The 17,668-nt window shown below is 41.5% G+C and overlaps 2 protein-coding genes across 3 annotated transcripts in view; one reads left to right on the top strand and one right to left on the bottom strand.

Moving 5' to 3' along the window:
* Positions 1-12,560, top strand: part of kcng2 (potassium voltage-gated channel, subfamily G, member 2) — a 59,393-nt gene extending 46,833 nt beyond the window's left edge. Inside the window, exon 3 of the mRNA XM_034093813.2 lies at positions 10,758-12,560. Coding sequence (XP_033949704.1) covers positions 10,758-11,582 — 825 coding nt within the window. The 3' untranslated portion in view covers positions 11,583-12,560. The remainder of the gene's footprint in view (positions 1-10,757) is intronic.
* Positions 12,561-14,831: 2,271 nt separating this feature from the next.
* Positions 14,832-17,668, bottom strand: part of LOC117455347 (solute carrier family 66 member 2) — a 49,170-nt gene continuing 46,333 nt past the window's right edge. For both annotated transcript variants that reach the window (XM_034094819.1, XM_034094820.1), the window contains one exon: positions 14,832-16,834. In XM_034094819.1, coding sequence (XP_033950710.1) covers positions 16,624-16,834 — 211 coding nt within the window. In that variant the 3' untranslated portion in view covers positions 14,832-16,623. The remainder of the gene's footprint in view (positions 16,835-17,668) is intronic.

The following is a 17,668-nucleotide window of genomic DNA, read 5'->3' as shown; positions in this document are numbered from 1 at the left end:
TGTGCCTGTGGTGGGAATGTATGTATCGAATGTGGATAGAGAACCAAACCATTCAGCAGTCTTTGTCGCATTTTATTTCCTGCAAGAAAGTTCAGTCAGTCACACAGAGAGCATACGGTCTGCAGAGTGAACGACCACGAATAGAGTTTAATATTTAAACACAGAGAGAGGAGAAAGGGAGGGGTTGAGATTGGTGATAACAAGGAGCATTCTGGGAGTTTAGGAGGGCCGTATCAGGACGGTAGTAACCAACAAAACTGCAACAAATCTTCTTAATAAGGCATTTTCCCAAGCTTAGCTAAGAAGTGTGAGAAGTAGTAAATACAGATTAACATTAGCCAATAAGAATTACACAATGATATTTGGGGGGGGGGGGGGGGGGGGGTTACCTTGGTTGCTGATTGGCTAATGGTTACAACAAAAAACATCGTTATGACATCATAAAGTGGCCAAAATCTGATCAGCTCATTTTCAGACAGGTTTTTATAGAAATGGATCAAAAAGAGAGAAAATCTTTGTTCCTGAGACTTTCAGAGTCTCTTTCCACAGAGGGGACACATGTTGATGTAGAAGAGACATGAAGAAGAGGGGACACATGTTGATGAGAGAAGAGACATAAGAGACATGAAGAAGAGGGGACACATGTTGATGTAGAAGAGACATGAGAAGAGGGGACACATGTTGATGTAGAAGAGACATGAGAAGAGGGGACACATGTTGATGTAGAAGAGACATGAGAAGAGGGGACACATGTTGATGTAGAAGAGACATGAAGAAGAGGGGACACATGTTGAGTAGAAGAGACATGAGACATGGAGAAGAGGGGACACATGTTGATGTAGAAGAGACATGAAGAAGAAGAGGGGAGAAGAGACAGAGAAGGGGACACATGTTGATGTAGAAGAGACATGAAGAAGAGGGGACACATGTTGATGTAGAAGAGACATGAAGAAGAGGGGACACATGTTGATGTAGAGAGACATGAAGAAGAGGGGACACATGTTGATGTAGAAGAGACATGAAGAAGAGGGGACACATGTTGATGTAGAAGAGACATGAAGAAGAGGGGACACATGTTGATGTAGAGAGACATGAAGAAGAGGGGACACATGTTGATGAAGAAGAGACACATGATGAAGAAGAGGGGACACATGTTGATGTAGAAGAGACATGAAGAAGAGGGGACACATGTTGATGTAGAAGAGACATGAAGAAGAGGGGACACATGTTGATGTAGAAGAGACATGAAGAAGAGGGGACACATGTTGATGTAGAAGAGACATGAAGAAGAGGGGACACATGTTGATGTAGAAGAGACATGAAGAAGAGGGGACACATGTTGATGTAGAAGAGACTGAAGAAGAGGGGACACATGTTGATGTAGAAGAGACATGAAGAAGAGGGGACACATGTTGATGTAGAAGAGACATGAAGAAGAGGGGACACATGTTGATGTAGAAGGACATGAAGAAGAGGGGACACATGTTGATGAGAAGAGACATGAAGAAGAGGGGACACATGTTGATGTAGAGAGACATGAAGAAGAGGGGACACATGTTGATGTAGAAGAGACATGAAGAAGAGGGGACACATGTTGATGTAGAAGAGACATGAAGAAGAGGGGACACATGTTGATGTAGAGAGACATGAAGAAGAGGGGACACATGTTGAGAAGAGAGGGGACACAGGTTGATGAAGAAGAGGGGACACATGTTGATGTAGAAGAGACATGAGAAGAGGGGACACATGTTGATGTAGAAGAGACATGAGAAGAGGGGACACATGTTGATGTAGAGACATGAAGAAGAGGGGACACATGTTGATGTAGAAGAGACATGAAGAAGAGGGGACACATGTTGATGTAGAAGACCTGAAGAAGAGGGGACACATGTTGATGTAGAAGAGACATGAAGAAGAGGGGACACATGTTGATGTAGAAGAGACGTGAAGAAGAGGGGACACATGTTGATGTAGAAGAGATGAAGAAGAGGGGACACATGTTGATGTAGAAGAGACATGAAGAAGAGGGGACACATGTTGATGTAGAAGAGACATGAAGAAGAGAGGACACATGTTGATGTAGAAGAGACGTGAAGAAGAGGGGACACATGTTGATGTAGAAGAGACATGAAGAAGATGGGGACACATGTTGATGTAGAAGCGACATGAAGAAGAGGGGACACATGTTGATGTAGAAGAGACATGAAGAAGAGAGGACACATGTTGATGTAGAAGAGACGTTGAGGAAGGGATTTTGCATAATAGGTCCCCTTTAATGGACGTGTTTTTGTCCCCTGACAGCCACCATACCTCCAAACCCTGTTGTTGGTTTCCATGCTTCAGCTGTGCCGGGGTCAGAGTCCCCCGATCGCTGAGACGGATAATTGTGTGCTTTTTAATTTGATTCCTCGGTGTGAGCTGGAAATGCACTCAGCCAGAAAAGCCTCTGACAGAGAACATCACAAACACGCCGGTCGAATTCAGGGAAAACTGACACACTCCCGTGCGAGAGAAGGAAAGAGGAGGTGTGAAACATCCTGGCTAGCATGTGAGCTCCTTACGGGTTTGGACAGAAGCACATGTATTGCTTTTGGCTGCAGGCTCATATTACTTCGGATGGGAAAGGACAGCCTGTGGTTAGAGGGAGGATTCAGCTCAAATGCTTTCACTTCAACATTTGCTGCAGTGCTTTAATGTAGCCTCATTATAGGAAGTCAGAAATACTTTGCATGAAGAGTCAAAGGGGGATTCATAGACATTAAGCGTCTCATGGGCTACAGAGAAACAGGAAATATGCAGTTGCTTCTATAATCTATCAAAAGTTTTTGGCATTCTGAAAAGATATGGGAAGTAAAAGAGTGTTTTATTCTGTATCTCTCAAATGTTTCGTTATGTTGGCTTAAAGCCCCCTCAGAAGGAAGCAGACATCTGTTCTCCTAACCTCCTAAAAGATATTTCATTATATCGCATTTCAAAATAAGTGTATGTAAGCACTAGTGCTGGGGGGAAACGGAAACGATTATTTCGAAACGATTAATCGGGCGAATTATTTGATCGATTAGTCGGACTAATCTAACGATTATTTTTCTGTTGTTCAATTCATAAAAAACGTAATGTAAAAAAACGTAATGGGATCTTAATATTTAACAAACTATTCATGTGTGATACCAGATTAACGGAGATAATCTCAGCTAACTGACGATACAAATCATGTTTACCAAAACCAAAACACAAATCTCATAAGAAAGCATCTAAATGACCATGACGCGAAAAATGCTAACGGACATTGGCACAGAATAAGTACCCTTATTACTCATCGTAGCTACATTTACAAGATATCCGATTAAAGCTGAGACTCCACAGATTATGTCGGTATATAGTATCAGCACTGAGTGATCCGGACTCGCGACAGGGGAAGCAAATACAGTCATCACAACACGTACCTTTACAGAGCTTCTAGGGAGATCGGTCTCACCACCGTAGCTGTCAATCTGATCAAAGACGTGTTTCAATGGCATTAAACGAGAAAAAACGCGGCTGAATCGGTTGATCCATAGGTTTTTAACGTCTATGTATAAAAAAATGATTGATTTATAATCCATAATTCCATTTTTTATGTAAAAATCGGAGAGCAAATGCTAGCTGCTAATGGTAGCCACCACAGCTAGCTGCCGCTTTAAATGTTCCAACAGAGCCGTTTGTGCTCGTGTGATATGCCAACTCCATTTGGCAAAGACTGCAAATGACAATATCTTTGCGGTTTTGGACTAACTTTAAAATATTCCCATGCTTTTGAAGACCTAGGGCGAGATGTTTTCGTTTTGAGGGCTTCGTGCGCAATCCTGTGAGGAGGAGGGTGGTAGCCGTTTCAGTCTCCATTGTGTTTGAAGTGCGATTGCGAACTGCTTGTTGCTTTTGGGTGACCCACGTGTGTGTAGCGAGCGTCGACGCGGAAATATGTCGTCGACGATATTTTGAAAGTCGACGCGTCGGCTACAGCACTAGTAAGCACTGCAGCCGCTTTTGTTTCTTTTAAAGGGCCCTATGGTGCTTTTCCCCTTCCTGTAGTGTGTTATATAAAGGCAAACTCAAACTTCTATTGGCTAGCGCTCCAACACATTGTACGTATGGCTAAGGGGCGGGACCAATCTCTAAGCTGGTTGACCAATCACAACAGAGCAGGCCAGCTAACCAATCAGAGCAGACTGGGCTCTGGTTTTAGACAGAGGGTGAGAAGAGGTGCTGCAGCACAGGCAGTGCGGCATGAGAACAATAAAGAGCTTTTGAACATTAAAACATGCAGACATGAAGTAGAGGCTCAAAATAGCTTAAAATTGATTAAAAACCTTTCTCACAATTAATAATAATAATTCCTTACATATACATTTTTTATCTGTTCTAAATGTACCTTAGAGGAATATTTTTCAAGTTTTTAATACTCTTATCAACATACTGTATGAGTGGACAAATATGCTTTATGCTAATGTTTATTATCATTTGAACAATGACAAATAGTCTCATGAATATTAAACACAACAACCTGGAACCTCTCATACAATACAAATTGTGTGTGCGTGTGTGTGTGTGTGTGTGTGTGTGTGCGTGTGTGTGTGTGTGTGTGTTTGTGTGTGATGGATCGTTGGAGCTATGTGCAACTCAAGGGCCAGGCATATGCTCCAACGATCCATCACTATATATATATATATATAGCACTTTTCCAGATGCTCAAAGCGCTTTATAAATACACATCACACACATCATACACACACGTGGGTCACCCAACGGACATGTACTGTGGACAATACCCACAGGAGCAAGTTCCGGTGAAGTGTCTTGCCCAAGGACACACCGGCCTGACGCGGTGGCGGGTTTCGAACTGGAGTTCCCCAACGCCACCCTTGATCTGATGATCAGCGCACAGCCCACTGCGCCACTCCGTCCCGACTTTTAACAATAAACTTTAAAATACTGAATCCCCACTGCATCATTCACTCTATGAAATATTTCATTGTCAAAGTTGCGCTTATAGTATTGTATTGCAATAAAATAAATCATAGACTGCAAGTTTGAGAATTAATAATCGTAAAGTCGTCTTTTATAGCGCATGGGATTTTGGAACAGCTGCATCTGAAAATAAGTTTGATGTTGCCACGACAGAACTAAAAGCACAACACATAAATCGACCGACAGATCTATACCACATTTTTCCTCATGATGACGTCTTTCCATATTGCAGTTTATTGCTCTGTGAATAACTGCAACCCCAGCCATCCAGTGATTTACAAGCTCCTTCATGGATTTAGCAAAGTTTTGGTCTCGAGGGCAAAATATACTATTTGCAATATAAGTGTACACTCTGAAAAATGCTCAATCTGAGAGGACTTCATTTCTGAGAGGGCAGTCTCTCATCCTTGCTAGCACAGCTGCTGACTGAGCAAATATGTAGAGCAATGTATAGATTATATTTAATTCACGCTTGCACACATTCACACCTGGAGGAAAGGCTTTTAAAGGGGCCCTGTTGTGCTCGCTTTCAGGTGGAGATTTGTATTCAGTGTCTATACTGTGACATGTCTCGCTTAATGTTCAGTACTTGCATCGTTGTTATGTTGTTTTACATGTAAAAGCATCTATTAATTACCATCCATATCCATCCATCCATCTTCTCCGCTTATCCGTGGGGCGGGTCTCGGGGTAGCAGTTCCAGCAGAGAGCCCCAAACTTTCCTTTCCCCTCATCCACCAGCTTCTGACTGGGGGATCCCAAGGCGCTCCCAGGCCAGAAGAGATATCATCCCTCCACCTGGTCCTAGGTCTACCCCTCGGTCTCCTCCCAGCTGGACGTGCCTGGAACACCTCCCTAGGGAGGCGCCCAGGGTGGCATCCTAACTAGGTGCCCGAACCACCTCAACTGGCTCCTTTCGACGCGAAGGAGGAGCGGCTCAACTCCGAGTCCCTCCCGGATGACTGAACCTCTCACCTTATCTCTAAGGGAGACACCAGCCACCCGGCGGAGAAAACCCATCTCGGCCGCTTGTATCCGCGATCTGGTTCTTTCGGTCATGACCCGTCCTTCATGACCAGAGGTGAGGGTAGGAAGGAACATGGCCCGGTAGACAGAGAGCTTGCCTTCTGGCTCAGCTCTCCATTGTTCCCTCACTCAAGAACAAGACCCCGAGATACTTGAACTCCTTCACTTGAGGTTACCTATGATTGTTAAATAAAGTGGTTCAAAGTACATTTCCTCTAAATTGTAGTAGATTAAAAGCATAAAGTAGCATCGCATGGAAATACTCAAGAACTAAAGTTCAAATATTTAAAATAATACTTGAGTAAACGTTTTTTCCACCAATGCAATTAAACACATTTCATGGTATTAAGTAGGATTTAAAAGTTTTATAAGAGACGGAAAAAGTTGTCTTCATTGCTCCACAAATCCTAATTAATCCACCAATAATTAACTGACGAAAAGTGAAGCAAAGAATATTTTTTCTGCAATTAATAACACTTGAAAATGAAAAGCACACAGACTTTTTTTTTAAAGTTTCCCCCAGGGGTGACTTTGCTTTAATAACCAAGTAATCTCTTATAATTTAAATTATTTATGAATGCTATTTCAGCAGTCGTGGAAGAATAGATTAGCTTTTAAAAGAGAGGATATTTCAGATGTGTTTTTGTTTAAAGCTCACATGGTGCCGGCTCGTCTGTGAACGACACCGCTGACAGTTAATTATCTGCGTAACATCGGCGGCGTAACTTCAGATTTCACCTCTTGAACGCTCGGTTTGATATGTGGTCTTTCCTAAATGAGATAATCAAAGCCTTTTGTTTTACACTTCATGGATCTTCCAGCAGATTCTCGTTTGTGTTGTGAGATCAAAACGCTTCAACCTCTGTCAATGACGAAGCCGTGAATCAAACAGCAGGCTTTGAAATTGATTTTTAATTACTGACTTCATATGAACCCCTTTCCACTGAGATAGTTCTGGTTTAGACCGCTACAAATGTGTATTTCTGTTCAGTTCTAACTAACGTAATAAAGGATTATATATTTTTAAGTTTCTCTTGTATGAAAGGGATTATTGTAGCCTATGCCCCAAAGCCTGTCAGACTTAATTACAAAACTCAGAGAAAAAATAAATAAAAAGGTCATATTTGATGACATTTAGTTCAGTCTCATGTTTTTGTTTACACATATACAAGCTACGAAGCATCCTGAATGTGGGGGGGACATTTTTAACGGGGGGGTTTGGGGATCCCCCCCACGAAATAAAAAAATAGATTCCCTCTATTCTGGTGCATTTGGTTTGGTACTTTTATGTGGCTACTAGCATGAGGAAAATAATAATAATTGTAAAGTAGTAAAGAAAGAAAACATATTTGATTATTAATTCAGAGCCGTCTTTGAATTAATAAAAAGCAGTTTAAATGTCCATTTTTTGTACATTTTTATGCAACACTAAATATGTGTGAGTGCATTGAGAGATATTGTTGTGGAGAGTCATTTAAATATAAATCGCAAAATACATGTGTGAGTCCTTCTGTGAGCATGTATTAATATTGAGACTGATCTGACTCCATACAGATGTTAAGTTCACCTGGGATGGTATCACTGACTTAAATGTCTGTATTGGTCACATGACGCCCCTTGACTGAAATGCTTCCTGTTCAATATCCCACTGATTTCCTCAACACTCTGGATGAGAGTCCACATCACAATTACTCTAACTGTCATTTCCCTTTCATCACTCACCTCAGCACCGGCCTCTCTCCACTGTCCCTGTGTTCTGCCTCTGACTCACTCTCAGGCGCCTAGGTGTCAAGAGAGGTGGTGAAGTGATCATTATTTATTGAGCAGTCTCCTCTTTCACATTGAACCATAACAAGTCATACTGAATGTAAACACAACTGACTCTAAAGCAAGTCCCAGTCTGTGACATTGGACATTTTGAAGACTCAAAGTCTCAAGCAGTCGGTAGAATATTAGCTAGTCTGTGTAATTAATGTGTACAGAAAATAAATAGTTAACTGCATACTGGGATGGAAATTGCATTTAAGCACTCAGTAAAACATAAACACACACAAAAAGCTTCTGAATTATAAGAAGTATAATTAAAACATAATGCACATTACCATTTTGAGAGAGAGTACCGAAGTTAAAGAACTAAGAAAATAATCTTTATCAAACTGAAAAAACACACTGACTGCATCTCTACATGGACATCATGGTGTTTACATGAGCACAGAGAGATGGGGTTATTCATGTTCCCTGTTTACATGATAAATACCAGTAACCTGGCATTTCATCTAAACTATTCAGTATGTGTATCTCTCTATCATGACATAAAGACCAAACCTCCTCTCCAGAAGTGAGGACACCGCCACCGCCATCACTGTTAACTGATTAACTGCTACCAGCTGATTACTTACTTTCCTCTTCTTTGAAGTGTTCTCATGTCCATGTTGTCTGGGGGAAGAAAACATATCAAACCAAGAGATCGTCTGCTTTGATTTTCGCTTGTATTAACAATGTCCTGAACACTTGGTGTGTGTGCCTTACCTCCGCTACCGGCATCGCTGAGCTGTCCAACTATGACAACAGTCCTTGAACATGCGCGCGCCATGTGAGAATCTGCCTTGGTCCAAAGTAGCAGTGAAAACATGGTACGGAGTTTCATTGATTTGGGCTTTCTCTCAATAAGCAAGTGGAATGGATTTGATAGTGAAGCACTGACACAGCGCTCTACAAAGTGCGCGAGTGGAAAGACCGATTCATGGACTTTCCACATGGTAGAAGTCATTTGAAAAAGTGGGGGGGACTTGTCCCACCCTCATATAATGGCTGCGACGCCCGCCGTATTTATGTCGTAGAACAAAACATGAAAATCTTCTCAGCTTGTTTCAGGCATCTAACGAAACATACATTCCAAAAACGCTGACTTTGAGGCGAGGGAACTAGGACTCACTCCTGCACCACTCAGAAGGGGTATTTCTGCTGGTGTGTAATGCCATTAAAGGTCTCCTATTATACTGTCCTTCATCAATATATTACAGGTCTCAGATATCGACAGAGCCTGTCTCTGATTGGCTGAAACACCAAACAGATCGTTGCAGCTTTGTTTCAGCCCTGTTTCCAAAGTGCTGATTCTCTGTCTGTTACTTCAGATGAAAATAAGGAGCCCCTCCCCACGCCCCTCTGAGAGAGACAGTGGTTCTCAAACTTTTTCTGTCAGCCCCCCCCCAACACAAATAGTCAGACTCAGTGGCGGCGCAGATAGTTTATTTGGGGGTGCTTTGGGGTAGCTTGACTTTTCATAGAGGGTTGCTCAAACATTTAGGGTTCTACTGCAACACTCCCCACGCACACACACAGTTGTGACAGTTACAATGAAGGCTCGAGGCATATAGGTGTAGGCAGGGGTAAGGGGCTATTTGTATAGGTGGTGTGTGTTTTTGTATAACTATAATGATCATGTAAACGTGTGCCTCGGACATAATAGTTTACATTAATGGTGACCAAAACGTTTGAGACCCACTAAGATAACTTAGACTAAAGTTAACTATCTAAACACTGAGAGTCCTTAGTTTAGCTCACTGAGTCTCTCAGTCTGACTGGAGAGGACTCTCCTCCACTTTGTTGTTGAAAAAACTCTTTATATCCGTTAGCGTAGCTCGCTAGCACCGAAAGCTAACAACTACGATCTCCGGTACCAGCTCTCTCTCGCTCTCTCTCTCTCTCTCTCTCTATCTCTATCTCTCTCTCTCTCTCTATCTCTCTCTCTCTCTCTCTCTCTCTCTCTCTCTCTCTCTCTCTCTCTTCTCTCTCTTCTCTCTCTCTCTCTCTCTCTCTCTCTCTCTCTCTCTAAATGGCTTGTTCCACACACACACACACACACACACACACACACACACACACACACACACACACACACACACACACACACACACACACACACACACACACACACACACACACACACACACACACACACACACACACACACACACACACACCCACACACACACACACAGAGCCAAGCTTTAGTGAAACACAGAGACCCAGACGTAATAGTACTGTATCATATTATTTTCCTTGATTGCTGATTGGCTAATGGTTACACAAGACAAAACATCGTTATGACATCATAAAGTGGCCCAAATCTGATCAGTTCATTTTCAGACAGGTTTTTATAGAAATGGATCAAAAAGAGAGAGAATCTTTGTTCCTGAAACTTTCAGAGTCTCTTTCCACAGAGGGGACACATGTTGATGTAGAAGAGACATGAAGAAGAGGGGACACATGTTGATGTGGAAGAGACATGAAGAAGAGGGGACACATGTTGATGTAGAAGAGACATGGAGAAGAGGGGACACATGTTGATGTAGAAGAGACATGAAGAAGAGGGGACACATGTTGATGTAGAAGAGACATGAGGAAGAGGGGACACATGTTGATGTAGAAGAGACGTGAAGAAGAGGGGACACATGTTGATGTAGAAGAGACATGAAGAAGAGGGGACACATGTTGATGTAGAAGAGACATGAAGAAGAGGGGACACATGTTGATGTAGAAGAGACATGAGGAAGAGGGGACACATGTTGATGTAGAAGAGACATGAAGAAGAGGGGACACATGTTGATGTAGAAGAGACATGAAGAAGAGGGGACACATGTTGATGTAGAAGAGACGTGAAGAAGAGGATTTTCTCATAATAGGCGATCTTTAACGTCTGTGTGCTTTTGTGTCCCTCTCCGCAGGGCGAGTGCTCCCAGAGGTGCTACAACATCTTCGTTCTGGAGACGGTGTGCGTCGCCTGGTTTTCCCTGGAGTTCCTGCTGCGTTTCATCCAGACTCAGAGCAAGTGGACGTTCCTTCGTACGCCTCTGAACCTCATCGACGTGTTGGCCATCCTGCCGTACTACATCACTCTCATCGTGGACTCTTTTTCCGTCGGCGGGAAACAAACCGGCTCCGGGAACAACTACCTGGAGAAAGTGGGGTTGGTTCTCCGAGTCCTGAGAGCTCTACGGATCTTTTACGTGATGCGCTTGGCTCGACACTCGCTCGGCCTGCAGACCCTCGGGCTAACAGTGAGACGATGCACGCGAGAGTTCGGGCTTTTGCTGCTTTTCCTTTGCGTCGCCATGGCTCTTTTCTCCCCGCTTGTGTTCCTAGCTGAGAGCGAGTTGGGCGCCAAGCAGGAGTTCACGAGTATCCCCGGGAGCTACTGGTGGGCCGTGATCTCCATGACGACGGTAGGATACGGAGACATGGTGCCACGAAGCATCCCCGGACAAGTGGTGGCACTCAGCAGCATTTTGAGTGGAATCCTCCTCATGGCGTTCCCCGTAACGTCCATTTTCCACACCTTCTCGCGCTCCTACATCGAGCTTAAAGAAGAGCAGAACCGCGCCTCGAGGCACAAGCCGGGTTCGCAGGACAGCACCAAGTCGCAAAACAGTGAAGACTCTCAAGAGACGGACAGTTACCATGGCATCACTGAGGCCTCGGCGACATCGCTGCAGAGGAGGAAGTTCATTGCTGCACAAAGGGCTGCTGACATTCGAGCGATGAAAACTTAGCTGCTTTGTTTGTGTTTCATGTGGGACTCCAAAGGTCCCGGCTTTGAAGTCGTGTGAAGCGCTTGTGCTCCAGGGTGTATCTGAGTTTCTTAAGTGTTACTGAGGAGCTGCAGAGCATCAATTTGAACTTTAAAAGACTGCAAACATTATAACATTCATGAATAAACAACCAGTCGAATGAGATCTGAAAAAATTCACATAAGCCTGCAAAAAAAAGGGAAATCCAACACCGTTGTTTTTCAGACCTCAGACTAATAATTTATGTTCCTCACGTAGAGAATAAAGGTGTTTGCTGAGACTTCAGACATGTAGCTTCATTATTGATATCATCTCCATGTACTCGGTATTTGCTCAACCTGGGGTTCTGTTAGATAAGGTTTCACACGTTCATAATGAAGCTAGTTAATATCCAGCATGATTACACAAGAGTAGTTTCTCTTTCAAAGGGCTATGCAGTCAGTTTGGGACATTTTGTTCACTGTGGAATGATGTTCTTACCAACATGCAGTTATCTCACCATACATGTGGGTAAAAGGCCAGTCGAACAAACATTAAGAGGGTTGTGTGACTGGTTGAACATCATCATTCAGGCACTAAACCCCACAGACCTTTACTAAAACCATGTCAGATCATTAATAATAATGTAACCAGTCTTACACGATTTCCTCTAATTGCTCACACAGCACTTCATTTCATTTGAGTGCCTTGTCCTGAAAAAAAACCCCACAATATTCTGCAAATTATTGTAACTCATCAAGTGCTCGAGAGTGCAAATTAGATATTTTGATAAGCAGGGGCATGTTTATTCTCAAAACTCTGAATTCACTGAATCATTACAAAAGCATGGAAATATTACACAGAACACTTAAAACAAATATATCCACTACAGTATATGCCAGTTTTTAAGAAGTGAGAATATTGTTTGATTAAGTGGATGGTGAAATAAGACATCATTTGAATAAAAAGAAGTGAAATGGATGTCTGCTTTGCGTCATGAATCGGTAGCCTCGTCTGAAAGATGTAATAATGAAAACAGTCCCCAAGTGGAGAGGCTTTGATTTTACAATTGCATTATACACATATATGCTGTGCTTCTGCAATTATGACATCCTGAATTGGTCCGTCTGCGGCTTGAGTCATGTTTTCTTTTCCACATCCGTTATTAATAATGAAAGAATGATGTTTCCTGGAGTGGTGTTGGCACAATGCGCCGTAAATCTGATCAATACTGACAGCACTTTAAAAAAACGAGCCTGTGGAAGATGTAGCTCGAGCTCATGATCGTGTTGCTAACGGGAATAAAAGACCCTGAACTAAATTCACCTTATGGCCGTGATCTCAAGCAGGTTATTTTAGACTACTCTTCTTCAAAGTATGTTATTAAAAGGCTTGTGATTCAATCAGAGATAGATTCTTTGATTTTAAAGAGAGAAGACACCATTCTGGTTCCAAGGATGAAGGCCTTTACACAGCTAGCGTGCGACGTATGCTAACGTCACGAAGCAAAGCAATTCTTATCAGCAGCAAATTTACAACTGAGCTGCCTCAATTTGCATCCCAAAATAAATATGTAACAGTTTGAATTGATTATTACCACGGGAAAAACACTCCTGGTGTGAGCTATAAAGGCCTTTAGCATTAGCGTATTAGCTAACAGTTGCTAATGCGCACATCAAGGCAGACACAGAGCATCATTAGCATTTATTTGGAGTGTCCTTATGAAAGTTAGTCCAATATTTACTTCCCTTTTCACCGTGGTTTGTGGTTGCCAGCTCCTGAAAATTATCTGGATATTTAGCTGCTAAATGCTGCAACGTGTTCACCAGCTAAATGCTAAATTAGCTACCATAGCTTCGGATCTTTTCCATTTACTGAAAGGGAATCAATGGGGCCGTATTAAGAAGACTCATTACAGTATTTTTACAGTAGAGTTAATAAGATGAAAGACCTTCCAAAACAACTAAAACATTTAAAGAAAGGTTATTTTGTTTATCTACTACTAAGATATACAACCCAGTCTCACAGCATTTCGTGTTATAGCAATGTATTTCTATTGGTAGTATGTCTCGTGCCTGCACCACGTCTTTTGTCCGGTCGGGTCTTGGAATACCAGAAACTGTGTGGTTCATAAAAATATTTTCTTACTCAATATCTTACCCTAAGCCTATCCCTTTTATTTTAAGTTGTATAACGTCGGACTTTTTTTGCCGTCCGCGAGGAAAAGAAATGGCTCAGAGCCTCAGAATACTGACATCTGTCTTTCTTAAATCTTATTTTTGCTTCTAATGTCATTATTAGGTGCAGGCATGAAACACGCTACCAATAGAAATACATTGCTTCTAAAATCGTTCTGTGTCAGAATACTGAAATCTGTATTTTTTAAATCTCTTTTTCCTTCTAATTTGTTATTATTTACATTGCTTTTAAAATCGTTCTATGTGACACGAAAGAAATAGGGAAATCGTGTTGGTGAACACGAATCAATAGATTACATTAATTTCGTGACTATAACACGAAATGCCCTGACATAGCTTCAGATTTTTTCCATTTACTGAAGTGAAATTCATGGGGCTGTAGTAATAGGACTCATTACAGTATATTTACTGTAGAGTTAATAAGGTGAAAGACCTTCCAGAACAACTAAAACATTAAAAGAAAGGTTAGCTACTATACTAAGATATATGAGCTTAGCAAAGTCCACCATCACATCCAATATTTGCAAAAGTCCATAGCAGCCTTTTTAAGTATTTATCAGTCAGGGAAGCACCACTCAAATCCCTCAGGAAGAATTGTATTTGAGTGTTGTGTTTTTATGACCTTGAGTATGAATTCAAAGTCTTTATATCATGAAGCGCAGAAGTTTATTTGTTCCATCATCTTCAGCAAATTGATGGTTTAACAATATGCATGAACAAAAATGCACATATCTTATTTAAGCCTAATCTACGAGGGACAGAGCATCTTTGTTAAAGGCACTTGGTGACCTATAAAGGGAATATTATAAATCTGTATCTTCTTACATAATCTGACGTCTTTTCAAATCCCTCCTTTCACCCGTTCTGTGCTGGCACATTGTATCTGTCTCCCCGCTTACAATTAATGTGCTTAATATTTAGATTGCATATGCCCAGAGACGGACCTCGGCTTATTCTTCCTTTGACAACTGATGTCTGCCAGAGCTGAATCGCTGACGGGAGAAATGATGGATGTCTGCACAACTGACACAAACATCTCCAAACAAACATGACGCATGAGTCTCTCCGTGTCCTCTTTATTGGGCGCAAATGCCATATTATTCACTGGGATGGAAAAGAACACAAATGTAACATAGTAAAATGGCTTAAAATATATGCTGGTAACGTGTTTTTTTTGGTACATAAACAAAACTATACGTGGGTTGCACAAATAAGAAAATGCACAACATGGCAGTTTGTGGGGAAAAAAACCTTCACATGACAAAATCAATATAGAAATACAAAAGAATAACCGAGTGAAACCCACCACATGTATTACAATCACCCTCACCACTGTCTAAATAAACAACAGTCATACACTAGATTCATATTTAATAAAATGGTAACCAAATAAATAGGGTGACTACAAACGTGTAAACACAAAAGAAGTACGAAACTAAGAAGTGACCTTTTTGGGGGATATTTTAAGAGTGGGGAAAGAAATATTCTGCTGCCTCATCCATCTGGAACAAAAAAAGGGGAGTTATCATTTCTTAGGGCTTAGCAGAGGAGGACAGATTTGGGTCTGCTCGGGTACACAGTTCACCGAAGAGCTGACAGTCCTGACACCTCCGAGTTTAGCATTCCTCACCTCCGTGAAGAAAGATTACGAAACAATAAAAAAATAAAACCCGTCAACGTGTTATGTGACTGCTTCTTCCTCGTCCTAAAAGGAAATGACTGTCTTGTGATAAAAATGGCGATGAGGTAAAACCTTCCCAAAGCAGCAAAGGAGATATAAAAAGGGTTTCTAAAAGAATCATTTGGCTGTAATTATAATTGGCAAGTTATAATCTCTCTTAATTCGGATTTAGAAACCTACGGGATAATCCAGATTCAGCTCAAAAGTACGCATTTATTAGCCTGTTCTTGCAAACTTGCGTTAATGACTTTGTATGCAATTGTGTTCAGTCTTAACGCGCCTGAACTACTTTCAGGATTTTGTGGAATGAAAAATGTCCTTCGTGGCTTCAGGACAAGTAATCCTGGGTTTGGCTTTACGACAAACTGTGCAACCTGAACATGGGGTTGATGAGTGTTCCGACTTCAGACAAAAGACTGCCCTTATGTCTTCAACAAAAGCTCTCCGTACCATCAAGGCCTCTTATGTTTATTATCATTGTTTAGTTTAACCCTTTTGGGATTTTCCTTTATTTGGTAAAAGTCTGATTGCCTCTAGTTATCCCATTCCTCCCCAACTATCCCTTGAGTTTGTCACAGCACATTATCACCAGCTACGAGTGGTAGACTGACCAGCATTTCTCCTTTTCCACATTCAGTCATGTTGAATATTGTTTCGATTGATTCATACATTTGGATTGCTCGTAAATGCAGCAAGCCATGTTTGAACGTGTGTTTTAAGGCCGAGGGTCCATGCCACAATCACCAGCTACGGTTCACATTTCGTTGTGCACAGATTACAGTGCAGTTATTTACCGCGTATATTCTCACGAGTGTGTGCATTATATTCTCCACATGCACAACGATAGACTCTGCATTCCATCAAGTCCAGTTTGAAAACAAGTCGGTAGGATAAATAAAAAGGAACGTTCGTTTGTAACAAGTGTCCGTCAGGTACCGTTGAAACCACAGTCTGTGTATCTTCATGCCTTATGGGTGTGTGTGTGTGTGTGTGTGTGTGTGTGTGTGTGTGTGTGTGTGTGTGTGTGTGTGTGTGTGTTTATTTATACTTAAGGGAGCAGCCTGCATCATCTCAAGGTGCTTTGGTACTCCTGTGTGTTTAAACTTGTTCACAGCACCTCTTAAAAGTGCTTCCTCAGTCACCGTTGTGTCTTCAGAGGGGGTTTTCAGAGGGCTTTGGCACTGGTGGTGTGGGAGGCGGCGTGGGAAACTGGTTTCTGAGGGAAGCGGCTGTAGTAATACACCTGGAAGAGGATGGTGAAGTCCACAAAGACCTGCAGAAGGCCACAGGTCCAGAACTGAACGGGAGCCTGAGTGAGCAGGAAGTATCCCGTCTTAAAGGTGTCGCCGCTGGTCCACATCAGCACCATCTTGATACTGGGGGGAAAGGGAAAGAGAAGGGAAGATTAATCTATTATTAAATTCATTATTAACAATCGAATAATAAATGTCATCATACTTAATTTTATAACAAAATGTTTAAGTTATTTAATATACTACTACGACTATGGAAACTAAATAAATAAAGTTATGATTGAAATGGATGATCAAAGTGGACACATTATCAATATATTTAACAGTATTTATTCATATGTTACTCAAGGGAAGATTCATATTTTATTTAAATTACATACTTATTTTTATAATAACATTCCTACAATAAACCTCAGCTCCAACAATAAACCTCAGCTCCAACAATAAACCTCAGCTCCAACAATTAACCTCAGCTCCAACAATTAACCTCAGCTCCAACAATTAACCTCAGCTCCAACAATTAACCTCAGCTCCAACAATTAACCTCAACCAACACAATTTTGACAATAATAATGAAATTCGTTTTTGGAGTAGAGACATTCCTAATAATTGTAATTATTTCACTTATTATTTATATATTGTACAGAATGTATTCGTGTGTTTCTGTACATTTCAACTTGGCATTAACATCATCTCTTGTAAACAGACCTGTAATGCACCTTAAATAAATGTCCATACTGTTCTCATATATGTTTTTGCTGTGTCCAGATTCAATGTGTTGTTAATGACAGCAGAAAACTGGACACAAATATGCAATATCAGTTTAGTCAAGAAGGGAACAGTACATGTTCAATTATGGGAAATTGAATAATGCATCTTCTCAGAGCGCAGGTTTCTCATTAACTCTTGTTTCCAACGATTAACTTCATAAAAGTGTTTCCGGTACACTCTGAGCTG

The sequence above is a fragment of the Pseudochaenichthys georgianus genome, chromosome 11, assembly GCF_902827115.2.
Source record: "Pseudochaenichthys georgianus chromosome 11, fPseGeo1.2, whole genome shotgun sequence".
NCBI classification, from domain to species: Eukaryota; Metazoa; Chordata; class Actinopteri; order Perciformes; family Channichthyidae; genus Pseudochaenichthys; species Pseudochaenichthys georgianus.
This window is presented reverse-complemented; position numbering and strand designations above follow the sequence as displayed.